The sequence below is a fragment of the Rhyacophila brunnea genome, unplaced genomic scaffold (assembly GCF_057557595.1).
Source record: "Rhyacophila brunnea isolate RB1 unplaced genomic scaffold, BYU_Rbru_1.0 scaffold_14, whole genome shotgun sequence".
Taxonomy (NCBI): domain Eukaryota; kingdom Metazoa; phylum Arthropoda; class Insecta; order Trichoptera; family Rhyacophilidae; genus Rhyacophila; species Rhyacophila brunnea.
The window spans coordinates 31,330,915-31,356,281 of NW_028232796.1; the positions used below are offsets into that span (position 1 = coordinate 31,330,915).

The 25,367-nt window shown below is 33.3% G+C and overlaps 1 protein-coding gene and 1 long non-coding RNA gene across 2 annotated transcripts in view; one reads left to right on the forward strand and one right to left on the reverse strand.

Moving 5' to 3' along the window:
* Positions 1 to 25,367, reverse strand: part of LOC147075856 (uncharacterized) — a 102,539-nt gene that overhangs the window by 48,863 nt on the left and 28,309 nt on the right. The window lies entirely within an intron of this gene.
* The window catches only part of stac (C2 and C2B_Munc13-like domain-containing protein staccato), a 111,415-nt gene continuing 103,686 nt past the window's right edge, over positions 17,639 to 25,367 (forward strand). The window contains exon 1 of the mRNA XM_085942166.1: positions 17,639 to 18,111. Coding sequence (XP_085798292.1) covers positions 17,882 to 18,111 — 230 coding nt within the window. The 5' untranslated portion in view covers positions 17,639 to 17,881. The remainder of the gene's footprint in view (positions 18,112 to 25,367) is intronic.

Here is a 25,367-nt window from a genome sequence, read left to right on the forward strand (position 1 = left end):
GATAATGTGTGTCGCCGCGAAACGCTGCGAGTGCATGTGGACGGCTCGTTCCGTTATCATTTCATTTATTAGGAAGGAGTTCAATGGCTATAGGTATAATAATATTTTTAATAATCTCAGTTACTATCATAATATACCTGCAAATAATTAAACACACTGTATTCTTTTAATATTGTAGGTTATTTTTAGAACTATTGTCAAAATATCATTCATTGCACGGTGAAGGTATTTCAGTTTTCCGGTGAACAGTTTCGCTAAAACTATTCACCACAGAGCAGATCATTGCTATTCACTATGCTTCTATAAAAAACGATAGCATCTAGGCAGTGGCGCACCCAGGATTTAATATTGGGGGGGGGGCAAGGAGGAGAATGTAAATTAATCCCATAGGCTCTTTTTCTTCTTCACAGCCTAATTTCTCATTTATCGGTCTTTTGTTTATTGCACTCGGTGTACCTACACCGTGGTCTCCACACCCTGAAACGGGCCCTCAGGCTAGGATATTTGGCGGGCCCCCTACCTGCCGCTAAGATTAAAGGCAGTGTGAAACACTACATTAACGTTTTTCAAATTGTTTTAGTTCAAATTAAGGGTACTTACACAGAGAATTATAGGCGATTTTTAATACATCTACTTTAATAATGGACCTGTCGAGTATCGACACATTATAATCAAAAAATATATTGCACAATTATATACTTAATTGGAAATGTTCATGGCCATGAAGTATAATAGCGCCGCAGGCGACTTTTTGTACTATTAAAGCTAATTTATTATATGTATTTGTCTCACTTATCTGGTCAACCCGATACGCCGGGCCCCCAGGCTAGAGCCCTGTCTGCCCTGTCAGTTCCATTAGGGATTGGGTTTCTAAAAAAACCTGACATTAGTGTTTCGAAATTTTTGTGTTAGAAATTAAAATCTAAGAAATTTTTATAAAAAGGGTGCTGGAGAATTACAAATCATTTTTTGCCGTGTTTTTATTTGTCTAAAGCCCAAAGGTATAGTTTATTGGCTTTCAATTTCAATGTTTAAAATCATTCTGATAATTTTCATGTTTGGGTTGCCAGGGCTCTTTGCCACTCCCCCCATGGGTGCGCCACTGCCTCTAGGTATAACACAATAAAGTATCAAGTGTAAATCTAGTAGATAACAAAAAATGAAATTTACTCGCTGAGTCATCTTAATTAAGACAAGGACGGATTCCGGAAATCGTCTTGAATTCCAATTTCTGTTGAAAAAAATAATGGTAGATGCCTACTGGCTAGTAAGTACGCGAGTATGTCCGTGCACTTTTTACTGGATGACTGTACCAAAAGTAGGTATTAGTCAATTTACAATTTTCTGGTAATGTTGCGATCCGTGAAGTATGTATATAGGGTGTTTCGTGTTTCGTAACTGTATCGATTAGAAATTGTAATAAATATATTATTATAATTAATGTCACCTTACTAAACATAAACATGATCATTGATCACCGATGATTTAAGTATTTTGTCATGCAGTAAAACGATATGTATTTATAGTTCCGGGTTCGATTCCCAAAATACACGTAAATGTGATTTTATTAAATCCTGAGTGTTTATGTATCACTGCCACCACTACTACTGTTTCTCTGTTTTTTATTACTACTATAATTAATACTGTCAACGGGTCTTGTTGCGGTGTTAAGTAGAAAAATCGAAACATTATAAGTTGGTAAACTTTATAGTGCGTACAAATAAATATCGTTACCGAGTAGCTAAACAGACCCAATTATAAGAATTTTAAACCGCGTGTAAGTAACACTCACTCAAGTGAGATATTATATCGATATCTGAAATAATTTGTTTAAACACAGATAATTCATATTAGATAGTCAATTTCTAAAATAGTATCATAAATGATAGATTGTACGTAACACATTTGTATGCAATGTTGAAGAGAAATTTCTTAAGCTAAGCGTGTATGAACGATTCAGTGGTCGGCCGCTTATACGACTTTATAGCTTAAAATGATACCAAAATTGGCCGACTTCAAAATCCTGTTACAGATTTCCAATCCGATCAGTTTCGATCAAGACAAGGTGTATTAACACTCAATTACACGCCGATCGTTTCCCATTGATCGTCCTCCAAATCGTTTAATTTGAGCTTTGAATGGAATGTTTTTGGAATGAGTGATCGCACATGCGCTCTTGGCCTTATAGGACCTGTACACGTGCATGGATTTACTGGCGGCAATAGTGCTTATTTTAAACTATCATGACAATAACTGTTTACTCATAAAAGCGCTGACTGTCACTGAAGTGAATAAAAATCGGTCATCCTGAAAGTTCGCTCTTTAGTCGGCAGGTTCGCCGCTGCAGTTTCAATAGATGATGACAACGCAAGAAGAAGACATCAATTATATAAATATAATGCTATTATCATATCAGCCAATAGAGGCTTCGCATATAAATGGTACCTAAAATAAAATTTGTATTCGAGGCCGATTCTATTAGTAACTACTCGCGCTGTATACAGCAACCGGCTTAGTAAAGTTAATTCCTGATCGCACTGTAGTAGTGTGGATCAAATTAACATTTCGCTTCGAGTACAATGACTGTGAATATCGTGCCATGTTCTCTGCGGAGTACAACAGGGACGGACCATCGTGAATTGAGTTGACAATGTCAGGTGGAACCGCGAACAATAATAAAACACCGATATATTTTTTGTGTGGTAGTACTGTTTACCTACTTGGGTAAGTACTAAAAAAGGAAGCTAGACTGATAAAAGTGAAAATGATAACAAAGTTTTAACGTTAGTGAGTGTTGGAACGAGATTTGAAAATCGAATAAAAATGTGTGTGCTTAGTAAACAAAAGACATACTTATTATGCTTTTTGACAGAACATTTTCCGAATTAAACGAGTAAATTATTAATGTGGAGAATTAATCATAATAAAAACAATCAGTAATAACTATTTGTTTTGGACATGTTTACTATTTCAAATAATAACCAAACTATTAGAAATTTAATAATCGGTACATAACTTAAATAAAATTAATCAGAGTAAATTTGATAACCATATTAGTGTGTGTATTTTAAAATAGTTTTCGAATTTCTCCAATTCATCTTATTATAATATAAACACAAATTGTATATTATTTAATCAGTTGTTTGTACACTTGATAATATTCTAATAATCATTTTTTAAAGATGTCTTTAGTTATTAAAATATTCTAAAATGTTTGTTAGAAGCAGGGAACATAAAAATAAGGAAACTGAGACTGTAAGAATGTATAATTCTGGAGTGTTTAGAAATATGGGACAAGCTTAAACACGTGTAGAATATTGTTATTTTCAATAGGTACGTACATTAAAGCTTGTAAAAAACGAAATGCGCATTCAATATTGGTAATATTTTGGGAGACAGCGTGTTCTGTATTTCTTGCGTTATATGGCATCACCGTTGTTAAGTAATCCACCAAAGCTTTATTCTATGGTGATATTCTTTCACATTTATTTCGTATTACTCTGTTCTGTAGTTAAAACCGTGAAATGTAAAAACGTATACGTTTTATGGTTAGAACGAAGGTAAAATACAAACAATTTATAATAAATTTTATTTTAATTTGACCAAGATTAAATGAAATATTATAATAAACACAATATGCATGTTGCTTAATTTTCTTTTAAATGAAATAAATCATAACACGTCTTACGATAATTTTTAAGCAAGAACTGAAATGTAGTTGTCAGATACCTAGTTATTTTTTTATTTATTAGATGCACAACAAATGCATTACGTATTTACAGAAATCGATAGCACGAGCACAACTTGAGTAATGACGTTTAGTGGCCACGTGTACAGGGACGCGGGAAATAAAAGGGTGGTGAAAATAGGGTGTGCAGTGTGCACGCTCATCTAAGAATGTGGTTGCACTTAGTAACCATGGATACGTATTATAATAAAATTATCACTATAATATTTAAAAATCAATAATTATAGAAGTGGCAAAGAACCGATACTACTATAGTTTTAATATGAGAACGTTTTAAACATTTTCTTAGCCATGTCCGATGTCAAAAAGATATATCGTGGGCCTCCACCGGGTGGAGGCTGTATTGACATTTTTTTTTGTTTTTACGAAATGGATTTATAATCTGGGTCCAAACACACATCAAAATATGTGTTTTTTTCTGCCGGACCTGGGATTCTAACCCGGGACACGACACTGATTAGGATAATATCAAAACAAATTGGCGTGCGTTACTTGGGGTTACTACTACTATAGTTTTATTATAAACACATTAATCACTGTGCATTGTTATTAATTTCGTTAGTTTTAATCGTATTTCTACGTCCAATAAGCAGTCATCGACACGCAAGTCTAGATGCATAAAATAATATAATATTAACAAAACACATTATTATACAGATCAATAATTTATTAGAACAATAGATAGGTTATGTCGTATCTAATTATTGTTAATCATTAGCAGCTGCAGTCAGTGACGTCCCGAGACAAAATGCAGCCCCTAGCCAGCGCCATAATGCCACCCCATTTTTTTATACTTATAGTATTTTTATCATCCTTTCATGACACCAATATCTAAGAAATATGTTGTATGGATACATTACTAACAAAATAAATACTACTCAAATATATAAAATTAAATTTAGATAATTATAAAAAGCGAATAAATATAATATAATAATAGGTAGGTAATTATGTTAGACACCCAAATAACGAGACACATTTGGTATGTACCATTTGGCAATACACATATTATTAGATTTATCATTTTCACTATGCTATTATTGTACATCATGTCAACAAAGTAATTTTAGCTATTTCTACATTATATTTTAAATGATTCTCCTCAATTTGCCGCCCTTCGAGTAACTGCCGCCCCCAAGCGACGCTCAATCTGCCTACCCCCAACGGACGTCACCGGCTGCAGTAATTATATTATTTATCGTTAGTATTTCAAAAAGATGACATTTGATTCTGTTTTTAAATGTTTTTATAAAATATAAAATTGCTCTTTGAGTCGCTAATAAACATAATTATTGTATAAAAGGCATTCGGAATCCATTATCATAAAGGGCAAGACTTTATCAATAAGATAATAAATAGGTTTGGGAAACCTTTTAAAAATAAATAAATAATAACAGGTAATAAAATTATTCTTGAAAATACTCGTGGAGAAATTATTGTACTAAATGGCATTTAAATAAAATAAATCAGTCTCCATAATGATTACCCGGAAATGACCTTTCATTGACATAGATCAGATTACATTTCAATCTGAACCTACGAAGTATTTAACAAGATAAAATGTCCTTGAAACTTTAAATAATTATTTTTAATCTGGGGAGAAAATGTACTGTTATACCTAACCTCAATGTTTTAACTGCTTGTATGCTGTGAAACGGCATTGTGGAAAAACGCGGGAAACTGAGCAGTCGATTTCCTGACGTTGCTTAAATAACATCACTAAAACAATTTGAATAGAATAATTCATAAACAATGTTATTATAAAATACAGGATATTTAACAATAACTGATTATTGCTTAAAATAATAAATTATTAGCGATGAAACATGCGTTACAATTTTTATTAAATCTAGTATCGCGAACAAGTTGTTTATTGACTGGAACATTTTGTAGGTCGCCTCATCCGTTGAAATACGGATGCTTCGTAATATTAATTACTCTTTAACAAAAATTCCGCGAATTAATAAACATTAAATCGAAATTTAAATAGTATATTTGACGGTCCGAAAATGTAAATTTGTAATTTAAAAAATATTAATCTAAATCACAGGAAAATTTGACATGAAAACGTGTATAAATATTTTTATTGTGCATTATTATTTTAATAATTTTTAATAATTGATTACAAAGCAGATTGGTTCTTGATTGGTGAAATTTGAAGTACCCCAGTTAAAACGTAGTTAGGTGTCTATCATAACGACTGTAGAAAGGAAAAAGGATGTAAGCCACACAAATCAAATCTTACAGGAGGCACAACAACGTTTTTTGTTATGATTTTCGGTCAAAGTTAAAATACAAAATAGACATAACCGTGAAGTGCATGATAATTAATCATTTGGTTTTTATATTCCTAATCTGATATTAATTATTGAGTTAATTAAATAAAAACCAACGAAAAATGACGGTTAAGTCTTTTTTCCTTCTTTTTTTTAAAAAACTGCCAGCTAAATTTAGATAATAAATCCCCATCCTTCGAACACATTAGTCATATACAAATACAACGTTATTATTCAGAAAAACCTACTTTGAAAAAAACTGAGGGTTACCTACGTCCTTTTTCTTTCTACAGTCGATAAACTATTTGCATGAATCGTAGATGGAAGATGAAACACGTGAATTGGAATCCCATTCGGTCCGACTTTTTTTCTATTTTTTTTCCAATATGTAAGTAGGTATGCATATTTTTGAAATTTTTGAAAATTATATTTTTTCTACACTAAACATTAATTAGATATATTTTTAGGAAAATTTTAAATAGCTTTATCGTTAATATTTGGTAGGTACTCAATAAAAATAGGAATTGTGCGTATTAACAAACTTATCCAACTAAATAATTTGTTTGAAATAGTAAAATAATTAATGACACAATTAAATCTTTTAGTGACGATACACTGCTGCATATTATCAAGATTAATCAGCCGTGAATGAGTTTATTTAAATACTCTGTGATATAAATAATAACATAATACAAAACACATGTGAACATATTTCTACGAATCATGTAGATACCTACGTATGTGTATGATGCAGTGTAAATGAGATAATAATTCATAGCAACGCTATTTACATTAGCCATATCAGATCCGTACACGTAATTGGCTAATAAACTCTACAAAGATGCAAGACTTATCAGCTGTCATGCGATCTCTTGAGATCTACAGAATTTCAGCCGAGAATAAAGTGAAGAAATCTCTCAGTAATTTGAATCTGAGTGATCGAAGGCATAGCACGAATAATATTAAAATGAATAGACGGACATTTTCCGGGGAAGGTGGATTCTTTACAAGAAAGCCTCAAAAACGAAGAACCAGTGCAGAAGTAGAAAGGATTTTAAATAAATATGCATATTTAAGAAAGGATGGTGCTTTATCGACTGACCAATTACCTAGCACATCGAAAGATTGCAAAATTTCTCCAAAATACAAAGCGAAAGGTATGGAAAATCAATATACGGAAAGACCTGTCGACATAGCGTTTGGCAACCTCACGGATATAGATAAAATAAACAATTTGAATAGAAGTTTTCCAAACAAGCAATCTAGATATTCAGTGATAGAGCCGAGTATTACAGAAGAGGTTATCATTCACAAGTCAATGAGTGTACAGAACATTAATACTATAAAATATAATGACGTTGATGTGAATATTAACGGAACAGGTAAAATAGCGCGCAGTGAATTTAAAAAAGTGCCATTGAAACAAAATAATAAGACTGTAGTTCGGTTAGAACCGTGTTTTGAAAAGTGTAGTCCTGTCAATTTACCTGTGCATATCGAAGACAATAACGATTCAATGTTCGCACCGAATCAATTAAGAAGTAAGAACTTTCAAGTTGAAAGTATCCTTCTTAGGCCTGCGAATGGAAGTTTTGAACCCAAGTCCAAGCAGTGCGACGAAGTGTATTGTGATATTTTCTATCGACGGCTTCCTCGGAGGCCATTAATAGCGAAGGAGGTGTCAGGTGCTTCGGAGAAGAAATGGTGGAAGACAAAGCTGCCGGCCAAACGAGGGATTTTCGACTGCTGGATTAAGTGGAGGCGGAGAAAAGTTGGACACTTTGACGAAACGTAAGTGTTTTTTTTCAATGTAATGTTAGCTTATATAATAAGAATATAAAAATACACTAAATTATCACCTTTTAAAATATGTAATGCATATTGATTTAAAGGGTTTTAAAATTATTGACGATCACAGGAATGTACCAATGTTGCCTGCTTCTCGGGTACCAGCCCAAAATTACCCCCCCAACTAATTAAATAATATAAAATTCTAAATTATAATATTATAAAGCGTACAAAAAACAAAATATATATATATATATATATATTGATAAAACACCGAAGCATTTATAAATGAATATTTAATGACTTATAAAAGAATTGCGTCGCAGGAGGTTTCTTATGGTATACTTAATTTTATGTACATACCTAGTTAATTGAATAACGCCTATTTTTAATAATATCATTAAAATGTTATTACTTTAAATGTATACATTAAAAACAGTTTATGATATCACTTAAAAATTGAAAATTTTAAAAATATTAAATATTTATAAGTATATACATATTTCGTTTATAAACTTAAGCTTTATAAATATATTTATAGAATCCAAAAAAATGTATGTTTTATTTTTCTCCTCGCTGTTCTCTTTTGACATGTTTTGTTTTTTTTTGACACCAGATCATGGCCCCCACAAAGGGGAGGCTGACAGGGCCCAGTCTGGGGGCCCGGCGTGGCGATTCGACCAGATAAGTCAGATAAAAATACATCACAAATTGACACTAATATTAAAAAAAGTCGCCTGCGGCTCTATTTTCCTTCAATAATGTTATTTAAAATCACGTGGTTGTACAATGCAATTTTTAATTGTGTATCGATACTCACTCCATAATTAAAATGGTAGGGGGGCCGCCAAAGATCTTAGCCTGGGGGCCCGCTCCAGGATGTGGGGCCCATTGACCAGACTATGGACCTAATAGGTTGTGCAAATTGCTTACATCTATTTATCGTAAAAACCTACGATCTCTATTCTGTAAAGGCCCATATTATGATCTTAGAATCGAACAAAGTAAAAAAAAGTGTTAGGAAATCCAAATTACGTTGGATATACTGCACTGGGAGGACAGCGTCCATGCATTGTCTATTTAAACATGATTGATGTGAATCGAAAAGAATTATTTATTGTAAAACTATAAAAAAAAAACACCCAATTCTCATTTTTTACAACAATTTAAGTTAAGGGGGGACATGCTCAGCGTAGGTCAAAATGGAGCTTTTATTGCATTTTCAAAGCATGATCCTGGACATTCCTTAAACGTTGTAAATAAAATAAATAAAAAAAATCTTAACACCACTGCACATGGATGTACCAAAATATGACTCTATTCTAAAACATTAGAGCGAGAGGTTTAAAAGAATACTATTTTATGTAATAAACATACTTTATGAAGTCATCAAATGTTGAAAATAAATAAAAAGGATAATAAGGCTTCAAAATTATATAAATAGATTATCTACAACGTTTAAGGAATGTCCAGGATCATGCTTTGAAAATACAATAAAAGCTCCATTTTGTACTACGCTGAGCATGTCCGCCCTTTTGGAAGGATTGGCTGTAACATTACAGATAATATGAAGACAGGTATCAGTAATCAACTATATGGTCCCAAAGGGCATTTAGCGGACATTAAATACATTTTCGCGAAACTAAGATAAGAACCAATTAATAATTCTTAATAATAAATAACACACATAACGCGTCCCAATTGTAATATTACTGAGAAACCGTTTTAAAATTGTATTGTGGTCAATTTAGTCTTTATTTAAAATAGGTCATAAATGTTTTGACATTTTGACCTCATCTCCATTGTTCAATTATGCAAAAGCTTGAAAGAAAAAAACAGTGTGAATGACTGTCTCCTTAAAAAGAACAAAATAATGAGAATCATATTGGACAGTAAGTTATCGTTAATGTTTCAATAATAAATTGTTGTTAACAAAAGCAATGTGTACATAATATTAATACAGTAGAAATTCACTTATGGAAAAAAATGCTTAACACATAATGCTCAGTATATGTACATATAGATCAGGGTTTCCCAAACTATGTTCCGCGGAACACCAGTGTTCCGCCGAACCTGAATAGGTTTTCCGCTACCATTTGGAAAGGTTTTATACACTGCAACACATTTAAAGATCTTCTACTAAGTAGAAGTAAAATAAGTAAAACTAAAATAATTAAAGAATCTACTTCATATTGAAAGGCGAGTGATGATCAATCTCCACTGATGTTTATGACGTCAAGTATCTAGATAGATTATTGCTCCCACAAGGGGGGGGGGCTCATATCAACATAAAAGTGGGTGTATTAAAAATATAAAAAATCACTAAAAATACCCTTAATTTTACCTCGATCACCATTTGGAATATGCAATTGTAGATCGTAACATTGTCTTTAACCTTAGCGATAAGCAGAGGCCCGCTTCGGGATGTGGGGGCCATGATCTAGGTACAGGCGGAAGACCATCTTTTCTCACACCGTGCGCATGAATACGATTTCCGGGTTTGCGAAGTGTTCCATTGCAGAAAAAGTTTGGGAAACCCTGATATAGATAATCTATTAAAACAATATAATATTAATATTACATAAGTTCAGTATTGGTGTAATATTCCATTTTAAGCATGGAATTATTTGAAATTTAATATAATGTGTTCGTCTCTTTCGACATTGGATTATTAATTGGGCATAATTATTCAATGATTGCATTAGGTTAAGCAGTGTTAATCAGTTAGGTTTAAATTATGGAACTTTGGAAATTATTAATGGAACGTTCTTATTATTATACTGGGAAGAATCCAATAATCAACGACATGTGGAACGGTTTATATTATGCAGATCAAGACAGACAGCATAGTTTACATTTTTTTTTCATAAATAATTATCAATGCTATACTTCAAAAATTTAAATCAATCAACCCTCTCCGGCATGGGCGATTATTTGCTATTCCGGAGTTATCTGAGTCTTGCTTTCTCGGAATTTTGGGACCGGGTTAAACGTTTGTTAAAAACTCCATGCCTATCTTTGTACATTTATAAGTCCAGAGCGTTGGAGCGGAGCTCGGAGCAGGAGCACGGAGTAGTGGAGCAATGTGGTTTTACCCAGAGCAGGAGCGGAGCAGTGCAGATTTGCAGTGCTCCACTGCTCCGGATGTTTTTTTTTATTAGTATTTAATTTTCGTCCTAAAATCCAATGAAATTATTATATTTGACACTGCAATACTGGAATTATTTTAAATACGGCAACACTGCCGAGTGATGAATGACCTCACTTTTTTTGACAGAATAGGCAGATAATGAAAGACGATTTGCTGTTGGTAACTTTGTTTATTAATATTAATAATATTAATTAATAATGAAAATGACGAATAATAAACCTTATTTCAAAACTACTTATTTTTTATTTTTTAACATTTGTAATATAATTAAAACTTTTTACCCGGTGCGGAGCAGACCCTGGAGCGGAGCTGGAGCATGTATCAGTCCCCGGAGCGGAGCAACTCAAAAAAGGGTCCGCTCCAACCCTCTGTTTAGAACACTTCTTAAAAACCGTTGCGTTTTGGCCAATTCGATGTTATAAGGTCGTCAGAAGCCAGTTTTGGCCTAATCCCCGACATAGGTCAATTTAGTGGATATTACTAACTACCATATTGTCGTATTTGTTTTTAATGCTTAGGCGCTTTTTAGGCGTGGCGGTGATCTTCTATAAAACAATCAAAGTATTTCGTAATAATAAAAACTGCTGAACAGTAGGTATTAGTTAGGTAGGTAAGTAGTTTTTGGTGTTGGATTGCTTTGAATTCATGTAAAACGTCATTCTTTGTAGTAAGCAAGCAATCCGAATTCAAACAAAGTGCAAAGAAAATTCACTGCTCTCATTATCCCTTTGTTCCCACGGATCAAGAAAAGACATTACTAATTGGTACCATCACAGTTTTAAAGTTAGATTGTAGAGGTGAAAGGACTCACCATCGGCTAAACATGACGCATCGTCACGCGTGGCTGCCATTTTAAAATAAAAACATTCACCGCCGTCACTGCAATTGTTTGAGTTTGAATTTCGAACGCCCCCTTCCGATTGCACAGGGAAAATTGTGTAATTTAATTATTGGTAATTGCTGCAATGAACATAGCCACAGAAACAGATAACTATTTTATTTTGCTGATTAATACAATAAATCTTCTTCTTCAGATCATATTGGCTGTCTTATTGCTTGTGCTCTGACCATGTCAGCACCCGGACGCCCATAATAAATACATAAAGTCTATAGGTGTCATTATAATAGTATACATATTTGGGCCAGTCCTTTGCTGCATAACTACAAGACAGAATCGCAAAATATTTAATTTTCTGCCCGATGGAAACTGACCATCCGTATTGACGGTCTTGAATCCTAATACCTTGATAATTTTGTCTGCATGGGATAGCTAATAAGATCACTCACATTCATCTACCTAACTATCTAACCGCAAAAATCTGTGGTAACCACATGGTGCCGACTGCATTTCCCATACTGTTTGCTAGGAACGTCTGCACACGACACGTGCGTCTCGCTGTGCAAGTGGAAAATTACCCAACTAGTCTGTGCGTCTGAATTTGGTTATTTTCCCACACACTACAACACTGAGGCTCGTCGATTCCACTGCTAACTGGTTTCATTGCAAATTTAGTCCGCATACATTCGTCATTCTCAGACAACGCGCTTTGACTCTAGCGATGAACATCTGTCTTGCATCTGCAATCACTGGTAAACATGTTCACTTAACAGCAGCTGCGATCTGTCGCACCTACAAGTGGTTTAGTATGTAATGAGTGGGGGATAAAAGTATCTTCACTTTGCAAATGTGGTGTGATTCTAACCATAAACTACATCATAGTCTTATGACGTGTAGGTATGCTTTTTCCGGAAGAGTTTCGGCCATAGACCAGGCTGAACAGGAGGCCCTTGCATGGATTGATACCTTACCGGTTTCGCTACCTAATAGTACTCTCCAAACCAACCGCCCCGCACCACACTCGGTCTTAATCGAGGTATCACGAGGCCCTACGTTTGATGTGAAGCATCGCCAGTTGTTTACGCCTGGGAATGTCCCAAGAGCATTCATTCTCAAGATTGAGGTCGCCACACACTAAAGTGTACTTTGATTGAGTTTACAGAGACTTTCTTATACAAGTGTCCATAGGAGAGGAGAGCACGGAGAATTGACAAACATATTATTCACTATGACTTGTTATGTGACTACTTTTATGATTTTGTTTTCTAACGTATTTTTTCTTTTTATTGTTATACCGAATGTTAATTATTTTGCTATCGTCAAAATGTTATGATTAAGTACATAAAATATTAATTAGTTTATTTAGTTATGTAAGCACATTTCTAATGATTATTTTTATTTTATCCATCTTCCAGGCTGGCCACTCCTGCATAGAAACAATGCAATGTTTTGGCGATAATAGATATGGTACACTTGTAGTATATTGATTGCACAATGTTAGCGGCAAGTGCACGACTATGACCGGAAGTTAGAAACTTCACGGTTAGCTGATGCCATAGGGCCATTTTCATTTTATTAGTAGGTAAAATACGACATCGTTTGCACGCATTGATAGGCAGTGAATACCTATCTAAAAATACCTAGTGCCATTTTATATCTGGATCGCGCTATAACTACGCAGTTAAGAGTTTATTAGAGTTGGAACAGGCTTGCATTATCTGCTTGTTGGAACCGGACGCCTTTATTTAAAGTAAAATTTGACAGCTCACTAGCGTTTTAGGTAGGAAATAATAGCGTAGGTATTGATCACCTCTAGGGAATCCAATCTCGAGCCAAAATTCTGATCCCGGGATTTCGGGATTACAATTTGACAATCCCGGGATTGGGATTTTTTTCCATTGTTAATATAAAATTTTTATATTTACAAATAACATTGATAAAATCGGTCAAAAATAAATCTAGTATAATTTATACTATTTAAGACATTTATTGTTAATATTGTATACGTTAAATCTTGGAAATACACAAGTTTAATGGAGTAAATAATATTGTAATATAAATAATAATGTGAATTTAATATGAGATTGCTATTTCTGATAGTAAAGACATAATGAATAGATCAGCGAGATTTAAAATAGTAAAGCAAATAATCATGGCGTAATTATGGCCTTTCCGCTTCATAAATCTAATTAGTCAGCCAAATATGAAACTGCAGTAAAACGTATGATATCATGGTGGAATTACTTTGTTAAAAGTGCGAAGCATTGTTTTTTTACCAATCTTTCTCATTTTTAATAATCTATGTGAAAAAATAAAATGAATCGGCAACCTACACATCAAACTTCATTCAAACTCAGTTTATTTCTAATGTAGTTATTTTGTATTAAAAGTATTTTTTCTGTTATATTTTCCATAAAAATTGATAAAAAAATCAATCCCAAAATCCCGGGATTATGTTTATCAATCCCGGGATTCATAGGTATCGAAAATAGCTCGGGATCCCGGGATTGGATTCCCTAATCACCTCCAAATCGTACGAAATATTATATTATAACTTCTGAGTTTTATCAGGGTCATATAAATGGCTCTACCCATTATTCTCATTTCTTACTTATCTCTCTGACTATAAGCAGTGCTTGAAATGGACGATATTACGAACCGGAGAGAACGATAATTTTCCAAAAATATTTGTGTTATCTTGAGTCATAATCATCATCAACCGGGGTTGATCCACTGCTGGATGAAGGGCTCCTCATAGCTTTTTCCATTCTTCTTGCTCCTAGTTTTTTGCTGCCACGTATGACTTTATGAGTTCGTCGATCCAGCGGGGGCTTAGGGCGTCCCCTGGGCGTATGTAAGTGTGTTAGTTCTGTTTCTTCACAAGCACAGGCGGTCAAATGGAATAACAGTCTTCTGACATGTAAGATTAGGGCATCCAAATGTTATCAGCGCCGTAAGCGACAACGTGGCTTACGACAATATATTTTTTAGCATGAATCCGAAAAGTATTGTATACAATTTAAAAATTATACAGAGCACCGAAGTGAATTTAAGTATAGCTTTTAATAATTCATGAACCGGAACGCGATATTTAATTTCACGAGACGGAGTGGTAAACGGGGCGATATCAAGAACCGGCGCCGAGCTCAGGTGCGCTTCGTACCATTTAGAGCCCTGATTATAAAGACAAAAAGAATAAATTCATATTATTCTTCAGGACGTCATTATTGGAAACCATCACTCGTGAAAGGATGCAAATTTGCATTAAGAGCAGGAGTGACCTACGAGCTTCAAGAGGGTGAAAGCGAAAATACCATCAAGACAAGCGGCCAGATATAAATTCTGCCGAGATCTTTCAACTTGGATACACACTTTAATGTTAACTGTTTGACACAGGGCACTCAGAAATAATGGGAACTGAAATACCTAACAGGTAAGGATTAGCAGGTAACAGATCTCGAGTAAGGAAGAATCCGGGATAAACTTAAACACGTGTCAAGAATACTTCATACGTCAAATACTGACAACTGCTCTCGGTTTATTCATTAACGCTTATTTAATATTGGTGTATTACACACACTATTGCACGTGCATAATGCGTGTTTCATTTTCGTAGGACACTCACACATTCAAAACTCTGCATCAAAATGTAGCGTATTGAATATAGCCTATCGGGATTCTATTTATTCTGTGGTTTGACATTATATAGTTAAATAAATACAATAAGTGATTGGCAGATGCGTGTTTTTGTCTATATAGAAAAAATATATAATAGGTATAAAAATAGATAGAGCGCACATTTTAAGGTACACACGCATACAAACTAACAAAGAGGGTTTTTTTAATTAGCTTATTTATTCCAATCCATAGTTACTACATATTGACCTACCTGTATAATGCAATGATTGTAATATTTACGAGTAGATATGAAAAATAAAATTATAACAAAAATCAATGTGTATAATATATTAATATGTAAATGCCGAATTTAACACTACGGTAGGTGCCTGTTTTGTTTTCGATAAGTCCTTTCATCACTTCTAAAACTGAATTTTACCATGTCCTAAGTTTCATTAAGAATGCAATATGCCCGTATAAAATATAATAATTATTGATATACTACAATATTTACATAAGGTACAATATTCTGTAAATTATGAGAGGATGTACACATATTTGGTAAATACAGTTAAAACCTTAGTTTAAGCGCAATATGTTTCAAACTGTTTGTTCACTGTGCCCTTAGTGTACATATGATTTTTAAAAATTATTACAATTCTAATGTCACATTAATTCAAATTATATTCATTTTATTCGCTGATGCACTTTCTTTAAACGATAAAGCATTTCTATACAGTATATTGCTCTTCCCTTATCGCAGATATTGCGCGCGTACCTACTCTAAATTTGATACCTATTACTTCATTTTGTTCTCCCTGTTTCTCGCAAATGAAGATAACAATTATTACTGGTGTCCTTATGAGGTTTCCTACAAGCTTATTTGAAAGCGCTTCCAGAAGAGATTTCTTCATGTCTTTATTTTAAGACATATACCTAACTATTTTCCTTTCGATAATTCGTCAAATGATTATTTTCCGATTGCCTTTGTACACTTTTCTCTATCTTGAATCCCGTCAAGTCAAGTCTTCTGCTCTTGAGACATTTTTGCCTGTTATCGCGAGGGATGGTTTCCAATCCCGGTGTCCTAAAGAATTTGAATTTACATGCGCCTATCATTACATACGTGGTAGCAGCCATAATCTATTCTAGGTCGGAACCGTTTCCTCATGTCAAGCCTATTACACACCATTAGCGAGGGGTGCAAGACTAGTCAATGCTCTCCACAAAGACATATATTTTCAGTGACGTGCTGTGTATTTTGTTTTAGAAATTTTATTTTTCTGTACAAAATTGTTTTTTTTTTAATATATACCTATACATTTATTCTTCTTCTCTCTTGTGAGGGTAATATTTGCTATAGTGTAAATCTTATGTTGTGAAAGTTTTGAACTTCGATTTGTCAAGTCCACAATGTTTTATTTTCTTAAATAAATACAAAACTACATCTATTATCTAGGACGATTCTAAGAATTAAGAAACTGTGTGATGAATACCATATTCACCTATCCCACTAATTATTGTAGGTTACATGTTAATTTAATTTTATGTAAAACATTTCACCGTGGCACAGTTCGCCGTGAGCTTTCTTATCGTCAAGAGATGACCGTTTACTACACTTACGGTCTTCAATTTTATTAGATGCAATATGAAAATTAATTCAATTTTCATAGCTGATTTTGGCACAATTCATGAATTCAAGAATGAAAACCTAACCTAACCTGATCTAAGAAATAATCCAGTATATCGACTATTTTGTAAATTTGTTTGCTGCTGGCTTCTTGTAAAGTGTAAACCGACAAGAACCGTGTTTTATTTAGACATGAATTTTATGTCAGTACCATGCGACCCAAAGAGGTTGGACAGTCTTTACGGCCATATATTTCCGATACAACATTACATTGTAAAGTGTGATACGGAGAACTGCATACGTACACGTTTCCGGGCACGCTAATTCTATGGCAAAATCTAAATTGCCAAAATGACTGACATAATTTTTATGCAGTAAGTTCGTAGGGAAACGAAAAAACCTTTTGTTTATCCAAATGTCATAAAATTAAATATACACTGTTTATTTTTGTAAAATATTGTTCAAGTTTCAAAATAGAAAGGTATGCTAAATAAAAATGCGGAAAAACCGGTCGAAATAGCATCTGGAAACTTACTAACTATAGACACAATTATACCTTGAATATTAATTTGCAAAACAAGCTATCTGCTCAGTAATAGAGCCAAGTATCAGAGAAGAGGTTGCCATACCTACACATGTGTACAGAAAATAAATAACACCATATATCTAAGATATAATGATATCGGAGTGAAAGTTCACGAAAAGGGTGAAATAATAATTCAAAGCCAATTTCAAAGTTATATTAAAAAATGACTTAATTTAGAACGGCCGTCACAGCCTTGTGAAGTGTAATCCTGTTAATTATTTATATCTGCAAGTTGAAATCAATTCAATGTTTGCTACGATGGAATCAAAAAGTAAGGATTTGAAATCTGAAAGTGTCCTACGTGAGCCTGCGAGTGAAAATTCTGACACCAAGCCAAAACCACACGATAAAGTGCATCATGGCTGTTTTTATCAACTGCATCCTCCGTACGATGCAAAGAAGCCACAGGCCAAGCACAGCATGTTTGACCGCTGGGTTAAGTGGAAGTGGATAAAACATGGACATTCTGAAGAAAAGTAAATGTTTTACAATATATTTTTTTTAAATATAAGCTTGTAATATAAAAACGCGATGCAGAACCATACTTGGGCGCGTAAGTCCCTATCTTTAAGATGCCAATATCGGCAACTTAGATTGCGTCGCCTACACTATCTATACATAATAATACGTTAAGTATATAAATCTATGGAAAAAAGGCAGTGGCCCAGAAAAAAACCGATGAAGACACGCCTAACTAAGTCTGAATGGTATTTATTGCCAAGGTAATCCAATTGGTTCTGCATCGCGTCCTAAGAAATTATATAGTGATAATGGATCTTTATAAGTTAACCGAGCATCCCGCAAACAAAATGTTGCAATACTCCCAAGAAATAACTTTCTATAATATTAATCCCAATCTATGAAATATGAACTTGTCTTTTCTAGTAAATTTTAATATCAATTATCTGCCAGACTATAAATTTGTTTGATAGCTTGTTTTTATTATATGTATTTTTCATGATTTTTCTACAATAATCTATCGTTATTGTTATTTAGTAAGTACTTCTTCTTCTTCTTCTTCGTCGTTCCCTTAATTATGGCTGAGGATCGTGACCGTCTTGAAATTCTGTCATCTTTTGAGCGACCAATACTTTCCAACCATCTTGATCCTCTGTTTCTCTCAGGGTAGAGCGAAGGCTGGCCCCTGTCAACTCCTTCACTCGCTTTAATGCGCCGATGATCTTTCTCTGCTTTGAATTCTCTTCGGCTACCCAAAACTACCAGTCTCTTCAGGTTATCCGTACCGCGCCAAAAAATATGTCCAAAATACTGCATAATACGTCTCAAACTTATTATGAATAGCCGTTTCTTTATCTGAAGTCTTTGGATGATTGACTAATTATTGACTAATTACATCGTTATATTAATAATCAATGGAGGCATTATGGACAGGGATACCTGAGGGGTCGACAGGTTTGGAACCTCCCAATGCGAAAAAAATACTAAGCAATAAACCACACCGAGTGTTACAAATACAGCCATTGTTATGTTGTCAGGGTTTCTTACAATTTGATTACATAATTGTTTTATGCGTTGATTGATGGCTTTTAGTTTTATTATATATATTTTGCCTTCATGGAAAATTGGCTTCGTCAGATTGTGAAGCTAAGAAAACAATGTGGTGTATAAGTACATATCTCTGTACCTGAGAGACAGTGTATCGTATGCCCAAAAAGAACACTTTCGATAAAACACAATAATTACGATTTTAGGCCGCATGATGCTTATGGACTTTCAGCTGGTTGGTTTTAGAAATTTCAGGTTATTGTCACGAATAAACTCAAATTTAAATGAGTGATATTTATTTTAGGTGCAAAATCTGTTCTTAAGGGGGGACATGCTCGTCGAAGGTCAAAATTGAGTTTTTATTGTATTTTCAAACCATGATCCTGGACACTCCTTAAACGTTGTAGATAATCTATTTATATAATTTTGAAGCCTTATTATCTTTTATAGTTATTTTAAACATTTTATGACTGCGTAAAGTATTTTTGTTACATAAAATAGTATTCTTTTAAACCTCTCGCTCTAATGTTTTAGAATATAGTCATATTTCGGTACATAACTGTGCAGTGGTGTTAAGATTTTTTACATTTATTAATTTTTAAACGCATTTATGAAACCATTAGTATAATTTATTACGAGACAATTTTTGTAAAATATTCACGATAAAAAATTATATTGATAATCTCTGTGATCTCAAATTTGACAAGAATTAGGCATTTTATTATTTAAAAAATCGGCGAGATTAACACATTTGAAGATGATTCTAAAGATACTTATTATAAGCCATGTCTTTAACCATTCAAGTGTGATAAACATTTTATGAATAATGATTGCTTTATAATAATTATTGACCTAAGAATAAGGTAGTGTTTTTTTAAAATACGCCATTTCTTTTGGCATTCCCCAGTGGTTAAGCTACAATATACGGCCGTAGCCATAAATTGACAAACTATAATTGAAGTAGGGAGTAAAATGATATTAACGCGCGTGTTTGAACATGTACCGTTTAAAAAAAAAATCGGTTAGGTATATATATAGCTTAGCTTATAATAAATATCTACTCCCTACTCTCAATAATACTCCCTGCTTCAATTATACACGTGGGCCGTTAATTCAAAAATCGTATCTAGGAAACACTGGACTGGATTCTGAAGTACAGAATAAAAATGTTAATTAAATTTATCGTTTGGGAATTATTAATAATACTTATAGATTTAGGTACATAATGTACAATATTAATAAATAATATACCTCTTCCGATACAATTCCACGCAAACAAATTTACAATTGTTTTTAAACTGTTGCCCTACTCTAATGTAATGTATGTCCATTGTCCTCGCCTGTGAATATTGCTATAAAATTAAACGTTACTTGAACAGTTGACATCGTAAAAACTAGCGCGCTTTAATCAAAACAACACACTGCTACTTACGAAGAAAGAGTGAAAAATTTACCGCAAAAACGTCCGTTCACTCTTGTTAATTTATCATAAGATTGAATTTGCAGGGCATGTTTTTCATATACGACTGAATATGAGAAAAATATTGGCAGAAGATTACATTTAAAAATAAAATTAATTACCAATAATAACTTTGTGTTTGCTATTATAATAATGCATAGCTACACATTCATAATTCGGCCTTATCTATTGTTACATTACTGAGATAGAGTTTTAAAGTTTTATGCACAATATGACATTTTAACCTCTTATCCATTGTTTGATTATACAAAAACTTGAATGCAAAAAAATAAAATTGACGGTCTACATTAAAAATTATTAAATAACAAAAACAATATCGACTATCGTCATTATTTCGTATAATCTCTGTGAACTCGGAATAAATACTAAAACCGGAAGTGTTTTCATTTTATAAAATACTGTAACTGGCGACCAACGTGGGCCCAAAGTGTTTCTATGTTATAAAAAAATAAAACCACCCTATAATAATAAATAAAAAATAACAAAAATATTAATGCAACATCATTAAAAGTACAGCGAGTGAGTTAAAAAGATCCTTAAGATTTTTTTTAAATTAACGTTCACTTTAACTCACCTCACGTAAGTGGAATGATTATACACCAATGGCGTGTTGTATCTCTTCTAACTTTTTAAATGAATCGTATTCGAATCCGGTGAATACATTAATTTTCATTGAAATATTAATAGCACCCTGCAACTAAAATGTAAAAAATAAGAAACTCTTCTTTTCGTCCTCGATCATTTTCTCATTGCTGAGGATCGTGGCCATTCCGACACACAACTGGTATCGCTTAGCAACCGATACGTATAAATAGGTATTGTATTTTCCTTTCTTCACAACCACAACATGTCTAATTGTCTAATAAATTAAGGAGATCTAACATAAAACATAATATTAATTGATTTTCCCAATACAGAAGCTAGTTTTGATGTACTTAAATAAAAAATGATTGTTTATAAAAATATACACGTTTTAAAAGACTATGAAATATAAACATTAAAATTGTAAATCATTAAAAATATTTTTTTTCAAGATGAATAAATTTATTCAGTAAAGAGTAAATTTAATATTCATTGAGTAGTATGTATTAAATTGCATGATTCGTAATTCTGTCGTTAGATGTCCTTAGTAATAGCTCAACAATATAACTTTACATCGACTTGAAATGTCAAAAAACATAATGTTGTACGTTGTACCTATGTAAATCTATCACACGATAAAATCAACAAAAAAAAGAAAATTACGCGCACAAAATGTATTGCAGAAAACTGTTTTAAATGATATCACAAGTTTTCATTACACTGCTTCAGAAAACGGTTAATAGAGTACGCTATGCTGACAGCTTTTCGTTCCACAAAAATAATGTCAATAATAAATAATTTATTTATTAATCATTAATAAAATATAATAAATTGCGTTCGCCTGGATGAGTGTTTTAATATCGAGCATATAACAATATTATAATATAATACCTAATGGTATCTACCAAAATTTGCATTATATAGCAAATATTTACTTATGTACATACTGGTTTATTAAAATATAAATCATTTTAATTGAAGCAATAAATAACATACATTAGGTAGTTATTTATAAATCTATTATCTGATGCCCAAAAACGACGAAGCACTTGATAATAACAGTATTTAAAAATTAAAATAAAACGTGACGTCGATATTGTAATGGATGTTGGTACCTACCTCTAACAGTTTTCGTGTATGATTATTTTGAAACCGGTTAAGTTGGTAGGTACCTAAGAGAATAGATCGTGTTAAAAAATCAACACGACGAACTAACTATTAATAATCCTGCTTAGCTGATTGATGACTGCTATAAAAACTAGTTAACTAATTAATTTATAATAACTATATTATTATTGATTACATATTGTAATATTTTTATGCCGAATTTTGTAATCGTTGTGAGTTTATAATTATTTTCCTATTAATGCCTGCTTTCGGTGATAAATAAGTAGAATTATTCTCTTATTATCGTACCAAACCAAACTGGCATCAAAAGTGACCTCCCATTGTGTCTTGAGGGTAAAGTGTTTCAATTTCAAATTATTTATTATTTAACACATTGCGGTCATTACAAATTATAAGTTTAAGACGTTCACAACATGACATTTAGAAACAAAGATATATAAATATAACAGTATTACATAAAAAAGAGATATATGAGTAGATAAATTAGATAGGTACAAGGAAGTACACCGGATGAGTTAAGCAGACCCTATTTTAAGAATTTATAAAACAACGTCTACCTAAACTCATTCTCACGTAGGTGGAATATATCAACACCCGAAGCAATTTCGTTGAACATAGTTATCGCCCTCCCAATTGGCATTACCAGTGGCAGGTTGGTTCTGCACCTTGGGAGAATAAATAACTGATGGTCTCTATTTCTAAGTTCAACCCATGTGTGCTACCAACGCTCACGTATGTATGTAAAACATGGACTTTTAATATAAGAGAAATCCAACAATTACGAGTAGCACAACGTGGCATGGAAAGGTGCATGTTGGGCATAACGCGTAAATATCACAGAAGAAACCACTGGATAAGGAAGCAGACAGGAGTACGAGATGTGATAGAGGTTGCTAAGTAGATGAAATGGCGATGGGCTGGACATGTCGGCCGGTGAGTAGACAACCGCTGGACAAATACCTTCATACAGACGGTGGTACCAAAGGGTACCTAAACGTCGACAGGAATGGAGGGCAGTAGTAGATAGACAGCTTGATAGAAGAGCTCATAAAGTTCGGTGGTTGTACGTGGCAGCAAAGAACTAAGGACTGAGAAGAGTGGATAGAGCTAGGGGAGCCCTTCATCCGGCAGTGTATCAACCCCGGCTGATGATGACATATTACATTACATCATTATTTTTATTTATAAGGTCTAAACATACTGAAAGTCTTCAATATTAAAAAAAAACAATTATGTTGCTATCAAGCAACGCGTTTAGTGACGCCCCTAAACAGACGTATGATAGATACAGTTCGCTTTTATCTTTTTGTTTCAAGTTGTCTGCAAGTTTGGTCGGTACCAATTTGCCTAATTTATTATTTATTTTCGGCTATCTTAATAAGACAAATACACATTAAGTCTTAAATTGACATACATATCATATAGGTACTGAAAATCGGAGCATTTCCACGAAATCTACTCTCAAACAGTGGTGATTTTAGATAAGTGAATGTCTGTGGCGCTGATAGTGTTGGAGGTGCTCTTGTGAAATTTTTGCATATTATGCGATAAGCAACGTTCCCTCTAATTTTACTATTGTGTGTGCGGATCATCAAAGCATCTGAGCAGTGGCGTAACTAGGGTTGGTGTCACCCGTCAGTGACGAGCCGTCACCCGGGGTGGTAAATTTATACTCCCCCCCAACACAAACACACAATTTTTCATTAAAACTTATATTTTAAGGTATTTATTAATTTGAGCCTTCCGCGTTTCGAGAAATGAGTCGAAGAATTGTGCATGTGATGGTTTCGTGCATTCGAGCAAAACTAAAATCTGGCAAAGCAAACTTTGTTTTACAATATTTTTGTGTGAGGACTGTGCGGGGGATGAAAACATGTGTGCAGACTCATTTTGGACACGCGCGCACACCTTACAGGGAACATTGACGATAAGCCGTAATAGTGCATCGTCTAGACTCTAGATATTATAAAACATCGTCACAGCGTATTATAAAAGCTGTAATATTTGTATACGTTCTTTCATTCGCCACTCTTTATAATGTTCCGCCCCTATGCTACGTATGACCTGCCTACCCCCACGGGAAATCACTGCAACCAATAATTAATTTTAGCAGTAGGAGCCAGACCTGTTAAAACCCTCTATTTTTTGAGCGTGTCGGTTGCTGTGGAAAAATTAAATGAGGTTCGGTTCCACCAAATGCGAAAACAGAATCCCTGTTCCAGGACTAGGTAATTCCTTTACCCTACTACATAATAAATTGCTAGTTATAAAATTGCTAGGTATATCTAAACTTTAGATAAGAATTCTATTGGCCATTGGTTGTAGTCTCTGTGTATTATTTTTATAATGTTAATCAAGAAAGAATAAACATAAATAATCATTCATTATTATTGTTACATAACGAAGATTCACGAATATTCATTTAGTTTAGACACAGCTTAACCTTGACACCGGGTATACCGTCTATTTTTTCTTGTTTTATTAACAGACAGTACGATAAACTGACCTTCAACATAGAATTAGAAATCGTCGTTAAAATGAAACGTAAACACAGCCATGTCGAAACGTAGATTATTTCGACAGTACCATAATAATAGGCAAGTAATGTATAAACAAAAAAACAACAAAAATAAAAATACTCTATCAGTCATCACAACACAAATCATTATATCAAAAAATAATTATCAATGAAACCAAAAAACAATGTTATTTAACATTATAATTAGTATAATAAGTATATATATTATATAGGTACATGGTACATGTATATATATCGACTTAAGTAAGGAAAAAGGGCGTAACCTTAATATTTTTCAAAATAGGTTTTATTGCATAATAAATAATTTGCACATGACTAAATACACGTTGTGTCCAAATGATGTAAGCTGCAAATGCCGATTTATTATCTAATTTTAGCTAAATTAGCTAACACAATTAAAAAAAGCCATGGGAAAAACGTCTTAACCATCATTTTTTGTTGGTTCTTTTTTAATTAACTCAACTCAATAACAAATAATATACGATTAGGGATGTAAA